The sequence below is a fragment of the Taudactylus pleione genome, unplaced genomic scaffold, assembly GCF_031769625.1.
Source record: "Taudactylus pleione unplaced genomic scaffold, aTauple2 ptg000556l, whole genome shotgun sequence".
Classification (NCBI taxonomy): Eukaryota; Metazoa; Chordata; class Amphibia; order Anura; family Myobatrachidae; genus Taudactylus; species Taudactylus pleione.
The window spans coordinates 17307150-17323160 of NW_028284958.1; the positions used below are offsets into that span (position 1 = coordinate 17307150).

General features: G+C 45.5%; 1 protein-coding gene across 9 annotated transcripts in view; it reads left to right on the forward strand.

Annotated features, from left to right (window-relative positions):
- The window catches only part of MEF2A (myocyte enhancer factor 2A), a 152550-nt gene that overhangs the window by 129883 nt on the left and 6656 nt on the right, over nt 1-16011 (forward strand). For 6 of the 9 annotated variants that reach the window (XM_088452693.1, XM_088452698.1, XM_088452700.1 and 3 more), the window contains 4 exons: nt 9644-9828; nt 10248-10271; nt 13029-13155; nt 15260-15386. In XM_088452693.1, the coding sequence (XP_088308819.1) occupies nt 9644-9828; nt 10248-10271; nt 13029-13155; nt 15260-15386 (463 nt within the window). The remainder of the gene's footprint in view (nt 1-9643; nt 9829-10247; nt 10272-13028; nt 13156-15259; nt 15387-16011) is intronic. The other 3 variants (XM_088452697.1, XM_088452702.1, XM_088452701.1) reach the window with 1 other exon arrangement.

Sequence of the window (16011 nt, forward strand, 5' to 3'; positions counted from 1 at the left end):
ACCCCGCAGTCTCCCTATTTCCCCTCTCCCGGTTTCTCAGGAGCCGGCGTGGGTTAACTCCCTGACGAGTTCTGTACAGCACTTGTCGGATGTGTTGCAAGGAGAGTCTGTGATGCGGCCACAAAGACGGCCGGTGGCGTCTCTGTCGGCTCCTTATGAGGATGACGAAGAGACGTCTGATGATGGGGAGATTCTGGATCCTTACGATCAGGAACCTCTCCGTACTAAGGAAGCGGACGCTAGGTCCAAGGTGTATATTCCTGGACTTATTCGGGCAGTCCGCACAGCCTTGGTGATTGAGGACGAAGTTCCCCCAGCGGCTAAATCCAAGTATGCCTTTTTTAAGGATGTGAAGGGTGACACCACAGTCTTTCCTCTTTCGGGTCAGTTGGTGGACCATTTAGAGGAGGCGTGGAAACAGCCTGGCCAGCGATACCAGCCGCAGAGGCGTCTGGCGGTGGCTTATCCGTTCGCAGATAATTATTTTGCTAAGTGGGAATCCCCTCCACAGGTGGATTCTCATGTGACACGTCTTGTCCGTAGTGCCACATTACCAATGCCATCCATGTCCTCCCTTAAGGATGCTACGGACCGCAAGGTGGAGATCTGCCTGAAGTCCGCTTATTCCCTTGCGGGGGGGGGGCAGCGCGGCCGGCTATGGCCATTTGCTGGGTTGCCAGAGCTATGGAGCGCTGGGCGGATACGTTGGAGGCGTCCTTCGATTCCGGCTGAGCAGGCGGAGTTGATTGGTAATCTCCGTGATTCGGCCACTTATATCAACGAGGCGGCCTTAGACATTAGTACCCTGGCGTCTCTAATTTCTTCAGCAGCGGTGGCTGCTCGTCGCACCTTGTGTTTGCGATCCTGGAAGGTGGACGCTGATTCCAAAAAGGGTTTGGAGGCGTTGCCCTTTAACTGAGAAGTTCTCTTCGGTCCAGATCTGGACAAGATTGTAGCCACACTGGCGGCAGCCAAATCGGCTTGTCTCCCGTCGGCCGCTGCTCCTTCTGGTTCTGGACCATCATCCTTTCGGTCATCTAGGGCCCAGGGCAGGCCCAAACCACAGTCGTTTCCTCGACAGGCTGGCCCTAAGAAATCGGCCAAGCCCCGGAAGCAGGCATGGAGTACCAGACGTCCGGCCCCTAAGCCAGATGACAAGCCTGCGGCCTGACGGTCCGGGCCTCCCTTTGGGGGATCCCAAAGTGGGAGGCCGCCTGCTGCAGTTCGCCCGGTGTTGGTCGGTCACCACGACAGACACTTGGGTTCTCGAGGTGGTCTCCCACGGGTATGCCCTCTCCTTCCGGCACAGACCCCCGGCTCGATTTTTCACCACGGGTCTACCATCAGACCGGAACAAGGCCACGGAGCTGCGGAAGGTCTTGCACACTATGCTCCAGGCTGGAGTTATAGTGCCTGTTCCATTCTCCCAGAGGGGCCAGGGTTTCTATTCCAATCTCTTTTTGGTGCAGAAGCCCAATGGGTCGTATCATCCGATTCTCAACCTCAGGGCTCTCAACAAGTCTTTGCGGGTGCCGAAGTTTCGGATGGAGACCCTACGGTCCATCATTCTGGCGCTGGAACCTGGGGACTACATGGTGTCATTGGACATACAGGACGCTTACCTGCATGTCCCTATTCTTTTGCGCCATCAGCGGTTCCTCAGGTTTGCAATCCGCAGCAACCACTTTCAGTTCCGGGCGTTATCTTTTGGCCTGGCGACAGCACCACGGGTTTTCACCAAGGTGATGGTGGTCATGGCGGCTTCCCTGCGGCTGCAGGGGGTCCGCATGTTGCCGTACTTGGACGACCTTCTATTAGTGGCAGGATCTCCAGAGCTCCTTCTGCGCCACTTGGACCTGACCATTGCGCTACTGCAACGGCACGGCTGGTTAATAAACTGGCAGAAGTCCACTCTAATCCCGTCTCAGCGGATTCTGCACCTCGGAGCCTTATTGGACTCGGGACAGCAAAGGATCTTTGTGACGGGGGAAAAGATCTCTGCCTTACAGTCGAGGGTGCGCAGTTGTCTGCACAGCCGCCGGGTGTCTCTACACTCGGCGATGAGGTTACTGGGCTCCATGGTGTCGGTGTTCGACATGGTGGAATATGCCCAGTTTCACTCCAGACCTCTGCAGCACCTGATCCTGTCCAAGTGGAACGGGCTGCCTCAGTCTCTAAAATTCCAGACGATAGTGCTCACCCCGGAGGTTTGCCTGTCCCTTGCCTGGTGGTTGCAGACGACCCATCTCAACAAGGGACGTCCGTTCTGGGTACCGAATTGGGTCCTGTTGACTACGGACGCCAGTCTTCGGGGCTGGGGAGCAGTTTCGGGTCCACACTTGTTCCAGGGCAGGTGGACTCCGACAGAAGCAGAGCTTCCAATAAACATCTTGGAACTCCGAGCGGTTTTCAAGGCTCTCCAGCAGGCACATCGGGTTCTCCAGGGTCGCCCAGTGCAGGTCCAGTCGGACAATGCTACCACCGAGGAACCCGAAGTCGGGCGGCTCTCGTAGAGGTGTCTCGGATCCTGGTATGGGTGGAGCGCAATCTTCCGGCTATATCAGCTGTCTTCATCCCGGGAGTGCTAAATTGGGAGGCGGACTTTCTCAGTCACCAGGACATTCATCCGGGAGAATGGTCCCTGCACCCGGACGTTTTTCAACTTCTGGTGGACAAGTGGGGTCTTCCAGAGATCGACCTCATGGCGTCCCGGCACAACAACAAGTTGCCGGTGTACAGGTCTCGCACAAGAGACGAAAAGGCGTCTCTGGTGGATGCTCTGTCCGTCCGGTGGACGTTCCGGTTCGCTTACCTGTTTCCTCCGGTTTACCTTCTTCCACGGGTAATCCGGAAATTCAAACAGGAAGGAGGTACGCTCCTGTTGATAGCTCCCGCGTGGCCCAGACGGCACTGGTTCTCAGACCTTCAGGGTCTGTCCGTGGACAGTCCTCTGCGGTTGCCGCTACGACCGGACCTTCTGTCGCAGGGTCCTTGTCTTCACCCGGACCTGACTCTGCTATCTTTGACGGCGTGGCTGTTGAGACAGCCATGTTAAGGTCCAGGGGGTTTTCCAGCTCTCTAGTGTGTACCATGTTAAGAGCTCGGAAACCGTCTTCCGCGAGGATATACCATCGCGTGTGGCATACGTTCTTCCAGTGGTGTCGACCGAGAGGTTATGCACCGCGGGAGTTTCGTCTGTCTCGGATACTCGCCTTCCTACAAGCGGGACTAGACCATGGGCTTCGCCTTGCTTCTTTGAAGGTACAGGTTTCGGCCCTGTCTGTCTGGTTTCACTGTAGGATTGCTACAATCCCTGATGTGCGCACCTTTATGCAGGGTGTTCTGCGAATTCAGCCGCCTTTTGTTCCACCTGTTGCGCCTTGGGACTTGACTGTGGTCCTGAGGGCTCTCCAAGGACCGCCGTTTGAACCACTGGGCTCAGTGGATCTTAAATGGCTAACAGCTAAGACTGTTTTCCTTCTGGCCATAGCTTCGGCCAGACGTGTTTCTGATTTAGGGGCTCTTTCTTGTAGACCCCCTTTCTTGATTTTTCATGGGAACAGGGCAGTGTTACGCACTCGTCCTGAATTTCTTCCCAAAGTTGTTTCCCAGTTTCATGTTAACGAGGAAATAGTTGTTCCGGCTTTTAACTCACCTGGCCTTTCAGTGGGTGAGGCCACTTTGGATGTTGTGCGGGCCTTGAGGACTTATGTTGACCGCACTTCTTCGTTTAGGAAGTTGGACGCCTTGTTTGTCCTCTATGGCTTCCGTAAAAAGGGTTGGCCTGCTTCAAAGCAAACTTTGGCAGCCTGGATCCGTATGGCTATTTCTGAAGCTTATCTTCATGAAGGCCTGCCGGTTCCTACTTCTGTGAAGGCTCATTCCACTATGTCTGTGGGTCCTTCGTGGGCAGCTCGACGTGGTGCCTCTGCAGTCCAGATCTGCAAGGCTGCTACGTGGTCCTCGCCTCTCAGGATGCTTTCTTCGGGCGGCGGATTCTCCTTTCAGCACAGGAGCGTCCCCACCCTTAAAGGATACTGCTTTGGGACATCCCCAAGGTATCCTGTGGATACCCTATGGACCCTGAAGTAGAAAATATGAGATATGGTAAGAACTTACCTTTGTTATCTCTATTTCTACGAAGTCCATAGGGTTCCACAGGACTCCCGCCCTGTCGCACCTGTGCTGCAGATGGGCTTTGCTCTGGTCACCGGTTTTTCCGTCTCCCTCTGGTGAGAATGTGATTCTTATGTGTATCCAGATCTTTTTTCTCTCTCTTCCTTCTCCTCCTCCGGCCTATGGCTTGGTACAAAACTGAGATGCCTTGGCTCGGGGGCGGGGTATAGGAGTGGGACCCTAGTGCATCCTGGGAGGCTGAAAGCTTAACTCTATGGTGCCCAATGACTGACGTCACACCTATACCCCAAGGTATCCTGTGGAACCCTATGGACTTCGTAGAAATAGAGATAACAAAGGTAAGTTCTTACCATATCTCATATTTTTTTAGTATAATTTTGCGTGAGATTTAGAGCCTTGTTCTTTCAAACACATAGCAGAGAAGAATAGAAATCTTATGGTTAGGATATAAAGGCTGCTAAATCCAACAATATACAGTATTCCTCACCAAGTACCACCAACATGGTACAATGTCCTCAAGAAAGGTGGTGGTGGTGCTGGATGGTTATGTCACTACCTGTCTGTTTCTTAGAGAAACAACTTGGATACTGTTAGCGATGTAAACATTGTTTGAATAGAAATGCTGATGCGCCCTCATTTGCTGCCTTCATGTGGCGGGCGCTAGTGTGATCCAGGTTGTACATTAGTTATTTGCCGTAGTTAACCTGACAGCTGCTACAAGGTATGCACAACAGGACTGTTTGTTTCAATGGAGCAGACATATTTCAATTCATGTTATTTACTAAAGCACATTGGCAATTAAGATGTTTTTGTTAAATAATAAATAGAAGTAATGTTGTACTCTAATACTCCTAAAATGTATTAGGGAGTAAGAGTCCAAACACACACTGTATGTTCTGATTATTAATTTACTTCAACTACTACCAAACGTACCGTTTAGCATACACTGCCCTCTTACCACTTATTCTTTTTTGGAAGATGACCATGATAAATCTTTAATGATGTGAGCGTTGCTATATCCCGCCACAGTAATAAGAGCATTATTACTGGCAGTGTTCCTGTAGGCCTTATTCAGAGAGGGAAATATGACCTGTATTGATTTTTTTTCTTCTTCTTTTTTCCTTCTTAAAACCATGAACTAAATAATCTTGTTCCTGGGATGCACATAATAAAATAATTTCTCTATTTTGCATCTGCTACTGATATAAACCTGTGATTCCTCCACGATGATTGCCTATAAAGAAACGCATACAATTTTTGTTCTTCCCCCACTTCCATACAGGCAGTAAGTAGATGGTGATCGGTACTATTGCTGTACATTTACTATAAGCTAATTGTGTGCCCGCATTGAGGTAGACCTTTTGTCAGCTGACTCAATATTTATGGCCATTCCACTGGTTCCTGGTGAATTATTAGGTTGCCTGCTCAGGTTAATGGAGTGGGCTATATCCAATCCATTCTTTAACTTCCTACATCTACTGTATGCTGGTGACTGGGACAGGGAATTTATTATTCAAGTTAGAAATCGGTAATTGTTTGATAATACACAGATCAGTGTTGGCCCCAATGAACCTACTTTGTATAGTTAATTTGTTTTATATGCAATGTTCTCCACTTAATGTTTTCCTGTAATTTGGAGTACCTTGCCTACAATCTACTAAAAACTATCTAAAAACCCCCCTGTGTTTCTTTACTGTTTCCTTGCCACATTCCTCATTAAGGGGTATTTTTATTAAAGGGAGATGAACCCTAACAGCCATTTTATACCAGATATAGAGCTTCTCCCTATTTAACAAGCCTCTACTGCAGGGGTCTTGGCCCGCCGATGGTGTCAACTCCTCCAGGTCCGTTTCATTGAGTTATTGTAGTGTGGTCCGCCACCGGGTAGTACACTCGTGCTGCCCGGCGGCGGTGTGTTTGTTTTAGCAGCCAATGAGAGTCTGACTGACTCTCGTTGGCTGCTGCGCCCATGGTCAGAGCCGGGTTGGCGCTCACTCGTAAGCTCCGCCTTCCAGCTCCTGCAGTGGGGTAGGGGAAAGACGTCATGACGTCTCTCCCATAGTGCAGAGTGGGCTGGGAGGACGAAGGAGCGGAGATTCAGGTAAGTATTTTTTTTTGTGTTTTTGTCCTTTATATATAAAGGGCATGGGCACTGCATAGCAGGGACTACTACTGTGGGCACTATATAAGGGGCACTGCATAGGGGGTAGGGCACTAGTGGGAGCACTGCATAGGGGGTAGGGCACTAGTGGGAGCACTATATAAGGGGCACTGCATAGGGGGGATCACTACTGGGGGCACTATATAAGGGGCAATGCATAGGGGGCACCACTACTGGGAGGACTACTACTGGGGGCACTGCATAGGGGGGGACCACTACTTGGGGCACTGCATAGGGGGGACTATTACTGGGGGCACTGTGTATAAGGGGCACTGCATAGGGGGGACCACTGCTGGCGGCACTGGATAGGGGGGACTACTACTGGGGGCACTATGAAAGGGGCACTGCATAAGGGGGACCACTACTGGAGGTACTGTACAAGGGGCACTGCAAAGGGAGGCAGTTATGGGACATAATTTTTTGAGGATGGGGACAACTATCTGACATAATTGATGGGGAGGATTAATTATGGGGCATAAATTTAATTGTGGGAGGAGAGGGGCTGTTCTGAGACCTAATTAAAATTGTAGAAGGGGCAGTTATGGGACATGATTGTGTGAGAAGGGGGCAGAGTCCAAATACCGCAGTTTAGTTAGTGGCCCTCGGACTTCGTTTAATTTTTCAATGTGGCCCACACTGTCTTAAAGGTTGAAGACCCCTGCTCTACTGCTACCGAGGCAGATAGCTTTGCATGGGGAACCCATTTAATAAGGATCAATCTTCTTATCTAGCAGTGAACCTTTACAGGAAAAATGCTTCATTAAACTAGCCCAGATTCTTCTCCTAAAGTAAAAATATGTTTAAAAACAGAGATGAATCTGTCATCTGCAAAAATGGAACTGGAGGCGAAGTCCAGGCTTGAGATTTCACTGTGCAGGAGTCCTTTTTTCGGCTTCAAACCAATATAGCAAAGGAGAGGAGTATCACTCAGCTGCTCCAGTGACATTTCATAGGTAAATTCAGACGAGAGGAATTTTCTTATTGCCGGAAAGTAATAAATATAGTAACAAAATCATTGTAATGCAGCAATAATTTCACTTTATTCCCTCTCCATATTTCTAAACTTTCTGGGTAACTGGCTTCCAGTTAAGAGACCTCACACGTATGTACATCATGCACCAGATGTATAAATAGAACATAGTTTATGTCTCTTTAATTAAGGATATCCTATATGTTTATAAAAGGCACTTTAGTAAAAGTTCCTCATAATGCCGGAATAAGGGAAATAACCAAGAGGATATGTATGTCTAATAAAGAGCAGTAGATCTGAGCTATGCAGCTAATGCTATCCCCACGGACAGCAAAGATCTATGCATTGCAGGAAATATCCAAGAAGGTTTAGTAGAAAAAGATCATCAGGACAAGCCCTTTACCAAGAGAAATCCAATCATCCCTTTTGTGACTTGGTAGTGACCTCTTTAAAGGTTTTTAGGAGGGGGCATGAACAGCCAGTCATGGTAGTGGGCATAGTATTGGCAAGGGAGGTAGAGTAACATAGCCTACTATATATAGTGTCATTGTTTTCGTTAATGTGTTTTTTGAGCTTACTACAGCCACATTAGAAGACACAGCCACACATGTATTTACAGAGATCTTGTCTGATCTCCATCATTTCTTCACCTTAATGAGCTTTTCACTCCTCAGCTGCAGCCTTCAGTTTTGTTCTTTTTAATTATTTTATCACAATAATATATTTGGCTTAAATAAAGCTACACATTTTACCCGCAGATTGCAGTAGTATTTTTGTTATTACACATCGCTGATCCGTTGTAAGGGAGATTCAGTAAGATCCCTTCTCCTGATGAGGTGGGAGCACAGCCACCAGCCAGCAGCACAGTTCTGTAAAGCCAATGCCATGCACACAGGACTGGCTCTTCAGCTGGATAATTGCCTTCTGTTATGACAGTAAAATAGGATTGAATCAGACATCATTAACAGCAGAAGTGACTGCCTGGAACTCTGAGATTCTGCTCCCTAGTTGGTGCCTAATTAATGTTGGAGCTTGGCTGCAGAAGCCATTGAGAGAGTGCAGTTTTTTGTGACAGCACTGTCAAGACGATAGCAATTGTATTGGTCCTTGCTTGTTAAAAATAAAATATATATATATATAATCGCCACACAGCCCTGGCTGTGATTCAAGGGATTGATCTCTCAGGGCAGGTCCTCTGCAGCATTTCCCTCTATTGATTTGTGGTGCACTGTAGTAAGGGCTCACATTTGCCCTGGTTTTCCTGTGAAGGGGTCGGCATTGGTTTCACTATTTAGCTTCTCTATTTCCATGAACTCTCATATTAGAGATGCTCCTCTTTATTTGGAACTGGTTCTATAACCTTCCGTTAGTTTCTGAACCTTTAACCCTTATACTTTTAGCCTCCTGTTATCCGCCTCCATTGCATGCATCCATCTAATGCACTTCTGAGAAGCCTTTCCCCCACTGCACACACTTTAATCCCTTTATTCTAATAGAGCAGGATGGGGACATACAATGTTTATAATTTATTTTTGTGCTCATGTATTGACTGTGCAGCTTTTACTAATTAATACAGCGCTGTATGAAATACACGTACCTCCCAACTATTCCTACTTGCTGATCTCAAGAGGGGTGATGTTTCCAGCAAAGTGTATGTGTGGAGGGGTGTATTTGGACAGTGGGCATGTTTGAGTGCATCATGAAGCTTTTTTATTTCTTCTTTGATCCATTTGCACAATTTGCCTGTGTCAGCCTGTCTTCAATTGGGCATATGTAACCTGGATGCATAGTCAAATCTCCAATCTGATGGATTTGTAAACAATTTGACTACATGTGCCAGTTACTGAACTGAGCTCTAGCCGTTCAACTACTGTACAGTGCCATCCACGTGGCCTTTCTCTGCACCCTTCTACTTCTGTGTTGGCACTTTGGACTTTCAAAATGACAGAATACTATGGACTGACCTGGTTTACAGTCCTGACAATTATCATGTTGTTAATTCTAATCTGGAAAAGTGGAGACCACACATGCTGCGATGATCAGAAGTTTGCATGTGTACCAACTTAATCAACAAATGTTCAGCTAGTTAGGGACTTAACACATTTGTTTTGTAGTGCAGTGTGAAGTGACTAATTAGGGGAGTTGAGGAGGAAATGGTTCACAAATATCCGCTGCAGTTATGAAATTTAGGGACATGTATGTCAACAATTAAATTGTTTTTGTGCAATATTGTTATTATCTTCACAACGTTGATGAGCATGCTGCCTCTTTTTAAATTATGTGTCTCTGTTTTTTAGGGGGTTGCACAAAATAGATTATTTTGAGACTTTAATATGTTCATGTTAGTAACTGTTGTTAATTCCCTTCTTTTTAAGGTAATGGGTTTGTAAACCCAAGGGCTTCTCCAAGTCTGCTAGGACCTGCAGGGGGCAATGGACTGGGAAAAGTTATGCCAACCAAGTCCCCACCTCCTCCAGGGGGCAACCTGGGAATGAACAGTCGGAAGCCAGACTTGCGTGTGGTCATACCTCCCTCCAGCAAAGGAATGATGCCTCCTTTGGTTAGTGTCCTCTCTAATATGTGATGCATTATAAAGATGGGAGAGCCGGGGAATTTTCCTGACCCAGGGCATTATGTGTGTAGTAAGCAGTGATTCACTCTATCTAAAGTAAATATGTTTGCATCAGATCTGGTGTTTGACATAAGCTGGTTTTGGTAGTTATCTGTCAAAACCAGGTGCTTTCCTGGGGAGTCCGATCTGGTGAACTACTTATGCCACAAAATGGATATCCGATTCTCTTATATCTTGTTACACTGTATGACTTTCTATTGCCTTTGCATACTAATTCTGGAAATCATTATAAGGGTGGGTACAGCTGTATTTGCCATCCTCTCTGCCAGCTCACTTTACACTAGGACCTCCACACAAACTGCAGTGTATTATCCTTTATAATTCTACTTTTCCTCATTTATGTACAGACAGAAGAAGATGAATTAGATCTGGTGAGTTTTAATGTGTGCTTGACAGAAATCTAAATAAATATATTGTCAGAAATGTTCCCTTTGAAACCTTTGGAACATCAAGAGAAAAAAAAAATAAAATGGTCAATTACTAAATTAACAGGATAAAATTATTTCCTGGTGAAGAAATTAAGGGCTTGTTTTTTATTAGCTGTTTTTAAAGGGAACATTAGATTGTGTTTTGTGTCTGGGAAAGCACTGACCACAGCACTGTGCCACACAGCACCTGCCACCACTGACACCCCCACCATATAGCTATTCACGACTTGTCAGGTTATTACAAGTTTCCTTCAGCCTAGTAGGAGCGCAGCACAGCTCTGTCTCCTTTAACTGAGATTACATCATCCCTGATGAGGTCATTTCTTGACAGAGCTATAAATGATCTCATCTTCCTCAGGAGGGCTAAAACACAAGCCTGCTATGTATACAGACGGCCTCAAGCCCCACAAAGCACTCGTCAGAGTATTCTTCACACCTAAATATATAATTATTTATTACCCGTGTGAATGGCTTTCCCAGAGATCCAGCCCCCTCCCCCTTTCATTTTTAATGCCAATCTCTGCGCCATCAATTTTGCATCATCTCAGTGGACTGTAAATCCTGCACTGCATAATTCCCAGTTTTGTAGTAGTAATAATATAGGCTCTATGATCTGGTATGCTCGGGTTTTCTATTTAGTGGGATGTTCCATAATTATAGTGTATAACATTATAAAAATATGCTATGATGAAAAGCTACTCCCAGGCAGACTCCATCCCGTCATTGTATAACAGTGCCCCTCGCAGTGACTGCACCCAGATGGCACAATTGTCACTGTCTGTGATCTAGGCACATGTAATCCAGGTATCAGGATGAGATTACCTAGCAAACTTGTATCATGAGCGCCCACAAATCACAGCCTGTTAGACTGCATGCGCATGTTCTACCGTGCTGTATTGCTTCTACAGTTTTGTGCATGATCTGTTCTTTATTTATCTTTTAAATCTACCTTCACTCATACGTGTAAAAGATGCATGTATGTACATGTGTGTGTATATGTATACATGCTTGTATATCTCATTTGTAAAGCATAACGGAATATCCTGGCGCTATATGAGTAAATGATGATAATAATAATATCTCTCTCCTATGTCTGCTTTGTGACATGCAGGTAGTGTATGTGCATGATCCGTCATAAGCAGGACAAGACTGCCCTCTGTTGGTCACACAACTGTCACCTTTTATTTCATGCTTTATTGCAATGTTTTCATTTATTTGATCACTGCTATATATATTCACACAAGATTAGTATATAAAACAAACCCTATTTCTATTGTAATACTGAATAAATAAATGATGTGCTATGGAATGCGTATGTGGTTCTATTGTATAGCTGTGGCAGCGTGTACCAAAGGGTACGGTACATTATCTAAGTGAAGGGTTTGCAAAGCTTGTTTAGAAAAAAAAAAAAAACACACTGATGATTTCTATTGGTTTCTAAACTAGTACAGGTGCCTATCGCGGAGCAAACCCGCTGCAAGAACTGCACAGATCCCTGAGATCTGTGCATGTTTTTATTTATTTGTTTATTGTTTCATTAAAAACATCAAGATTCTCAAAATAAAAAATTATATATATATATATATATATATATATATATATTTATATATACGTGTGTGTATATTATAAAATTTCCCCATTCCCAGCCAAAAGTGATCAGCAGCTCTAGGCCTTGAAGCCTAGCATCTGTGAAGTGTCTGCTACAAACATGCCTGCCAGAGTTAGGTTATTTTTCTGGGTGGCTTTGTCGGTGGGATTGCGGAAGGTTCAAAAGTGCCATTTAGTGAATCTGGAGTTTGTATGGTTTTACTGGGGAGTAAATCAGGATGGTATTTTCTGCTCTTAACCTGTGGTTTTTCAGCGGGATTGTGGCAGTTTTTAGCTGAGTAAATCATCCAACCAGGAAACTACTGTAATACCTCTAGGATTTTTATTAGTTGAAGCTTCCAGTAGATTTCTGGTGATACAGTCATTGGGCTCAGAATGGAATGGGCTCCCATATTTTGGGTCTGAGACACAAGTTGAAAGCCTCCGGATTACATAGGCTGGTTTATTGCTTCTCTCTTAATTTGATTTCTAGCTCCAGCTTTTCACTTGGCCACTTACATATGTGGCCTCATACACCTACGCCATGTGGCGCAAGGCGCCTGGCGTGAGTGAGCTGCCAGGTCCAGTGCTGCTCTGCTAGCGATGAGCTTCTTTTTTGTGTCCTTTCCACCCAAAAATGCATCTTACTTTGCGATGCGACTGAGACTCACCACGTTACTACACTGATTCATTTAATGTGCAACGCTTGTACTGCATATCTGTGTACGACTGAGTCTGTATATGAAGCACAACAGAACCTGGGGCGGAAAAAAGCCATAACCTCTGCATCGTAGCAGTTCGTATACAAATTCACACTCTGTCCCACACAGATACACAAGAATCACATATCAAATGAATCACTGTATTATTGTGGGGTGTCTTGGTTGCATCGTATTGTGAGTAAGATGCATTTTCGGGTGAAAAAGATGCTCGGTGCTTGCAGAGTGGCACAGAACCTGGCGCGTCGAGAGGAGATGTGTGGCGCAGCTGCAGCAATAGTGTATGAAGACACATCTGTATATTAGTCTAGCAAATATCACTGTAATACATTGCAGTACTATACATGGCAAAAGTATATCAATGATAAATATGTACTTGTGTGTTTGTTCACAGAATACCCAAAGGATAAACAGCTCTCAGTCTACACAGCCTCTCGCTACCCCAGTGGTCTCTGTAACTACTCCTAGTTTGGCTACACAGGGCCTGGTGTACTCGGGCATGCCAACTGCGTATAATACAGGTTAGTCTAACCAATATTGTCTTCTACAATAGCCCTATCTGTCTTATTTGGTCAGTTATCTTTGCTAAATGATTGTTATCCAATTAAAAAATTTTAACGGGGTGTTTCACAATGAGACCCCTGCTGGACTGCTGCAGTGATGATGTAGGAGAGCTATAGAATTTAACACACGGCTACAAGTACCAGCTGACTCCTGAATTGGTGGCTGCAACAGTAGTATAGCAGTGGTCACAGTAGGTGCTGGAACATTTCTTTGTATATGTTATAGGCCAAGGAAGAAATCGGGCATTGTGGAGAATGCCTGGGCATTGCCTAACACATTTCAGGCACTGTACACAAAGTAGGAAATTATCTTCTTACTTATTTCCTGCTTTGCCTAGGAACTGTTGACAATGCCTTGGGGTGGATTCAATTACACACAGCCGGCAGCTCGCGTTGTGCGTTTTGCGACCATTTACAATTGACAGATCCTGTTCGTGCCTCCTTCGTGTGTGAGAAGAATCTGCTTTCTGCGTGGAAGCTGGTGGCTTCCACATCTAATTGATACGGCCCCCTAATGTACAGGGATCCATTTAATTTACCGGCGCCTGGCATGCCAGACGTCGGAGTCCCGTAGCTGGAAGCCCGATTCTGTACTAAAGATAGGCGTCTAAATACCAACGCCTATCTTTAACCAGATGCCAAAATCCCGACGCCTGGCATCCCGAACGAAGGTAAGCGGGGACTGTTAGCTGTTTGCCGTGGGGGGGGGATGGGGGGTTAGTTTTAGGCACCCCCGGGAGGACTTAGGGTTGGGCACCACCCAAGGGGGGGGGGGGGGTTAGGCTAGGGGAAGGGGGGTTAAAGTTAGGTGCCACTGGGGGGAGGGGAGGGCTAGGCATCCACCGGGGGGGTTAGGTTTAGGGTGCGAGAAGGGGGGTTAGGGTTATGCACCACTGGGCGGAGGTTAGGGTTTGGCACCACTACGGGAGAGTGAGGGTACTTAACAGCCCCAGTCGAGATCCTGACTGTTCGGGCTTGCAGCATCGGTATTTAGTTAGCTGGCAATACATCCGACGGCATTACATACCGATTCCAATGTACAGATGTGTCATCATACACTATTACTGCAGTTGCGCCAAACAGCCCTTCTCGGCGTCAGGTCCCGTCTGACTCTGCTCGCACCGAACGTCTTTTTTCGCCGTAAATGTGTCTTAGGATGAGACATTCCGCTTCAGGAGTCTGTACTGATTAATGTTATATGCAACACTTGTATATCTGTGTGCGACTTAGTCTGAATGTGTATACAAAAGTACTATGAATGCAGTGGTCGCGGCTTTACTCCACGAACAGATTCGTTGTGCTTCGTATGTAGATTCAGTCGCACACAGATATACAAGTGGCGCATATCAAATGAATCAGTGCAGTCTCAAGAAGCTTGTCACATCCATTTGCGAGTGAAAAAGACGTTCGTCGCAAGCCAAGCCGCATGAGACCCTGTGGCTCACTCGCGACAGATGGCGCACTGTGGCTAGGTGTATGAGGACACATCTGTATGTTAGTCAATTTGGGAAATTAATTAATGACTTTGCCTAGGAAAAGTAGGAAAATTAAAATACCTGCTTTGCCTGGGAACCACTTAGTCTACCAGGACAACTTTACAAAGTCTGCTATCCTGAAACCTCTTAAAACCAAGAGAGCTGAGGAAGTGGCTTATAATTTGATGGACACCTTCACTTTTGTCAGAGCTCTATCTATCCTCTACAGACAATGAAAGAGAGTTTACCACTTTGCCTAAAAGAAAATTAGGCTTTGTGGACAGTGTCTAGGCAAAGTGTGTAACAGTTTTTTCAATGCCTGGATTTCCCACTGTGCCTATAACAAAGACCATTGTGAATGTATTAGCAACCCGCATTCATACTAGAGTGAGACTAAATTGGTTGTGTATGCAGAGCTCACATGTCAGAAATAGGTATATCGCGACTGACAGAAATCTTAGGTAAGGATGCCTAACCTTTTTCGATTTGGTGTTTTGCATCCCTCATTTAATATGATGCATTTTGCCTTTATCTTCTTTGTTTTGTCTTGACTACTGAAGTAAGCCATCCATTTCTTTGTTGTACAGATTTCTCTCTCACCAGTGCGGACCTGTCTGTTCTACAAGGGTTTAACTCCCCAGGAATGCTGCCTATCGGACAGATGTCTGCGTGGCAGCAGCATCACTTAGGCCAAGCAGCCCTCAGCTCTCTTGTGTGAGTGCCCATTCAGAACCTTTGCTTCATCCATTATCATCGCCATTATTTAATCAATACACCTCACACAGTATCAGATGTTGTGCCAGCAGATAATCGGAAAATACATATTGCGCATAGATTATTTCTATAAAAGACCAGCCAAGTTAACATGTTTTTAATAAGATAAAATAACCTGTGAAAAACAAATACTTTAAAGCAAAGCATCAAATAGATAAAGAGTTTTAAAACATTTTTAGTCAAAATCAGATTATAATTTTAACAAAAGAGGTTGCACGGAAAGATAAAGACACTTTTAACATTACAAATAAATCTAAAGGTAACTTTGGAACATCATACTGTATAAAGTGAAGTGTTTAATGTTAATAAATTATGTGTTTGGCACTATAATATAGCTCACAATTCTTTTTATTTATTTTTTTTAATTTTTAATTTTATTATACCTACAACTGAAAATTGCTACGGTAAATACTGTGTTTTTGTAGCAATTTTGCAGCTTGACACGCAGATGGATAAAGCGGCTACAAATCAATGTTTACAAGCTCTGTGTGTAAGTTACTTGTCTGATGCCCTTCATTTCAGAAGCATTGCATTTCCGGTAGCAGTTTCATGAGGAACATGTTTT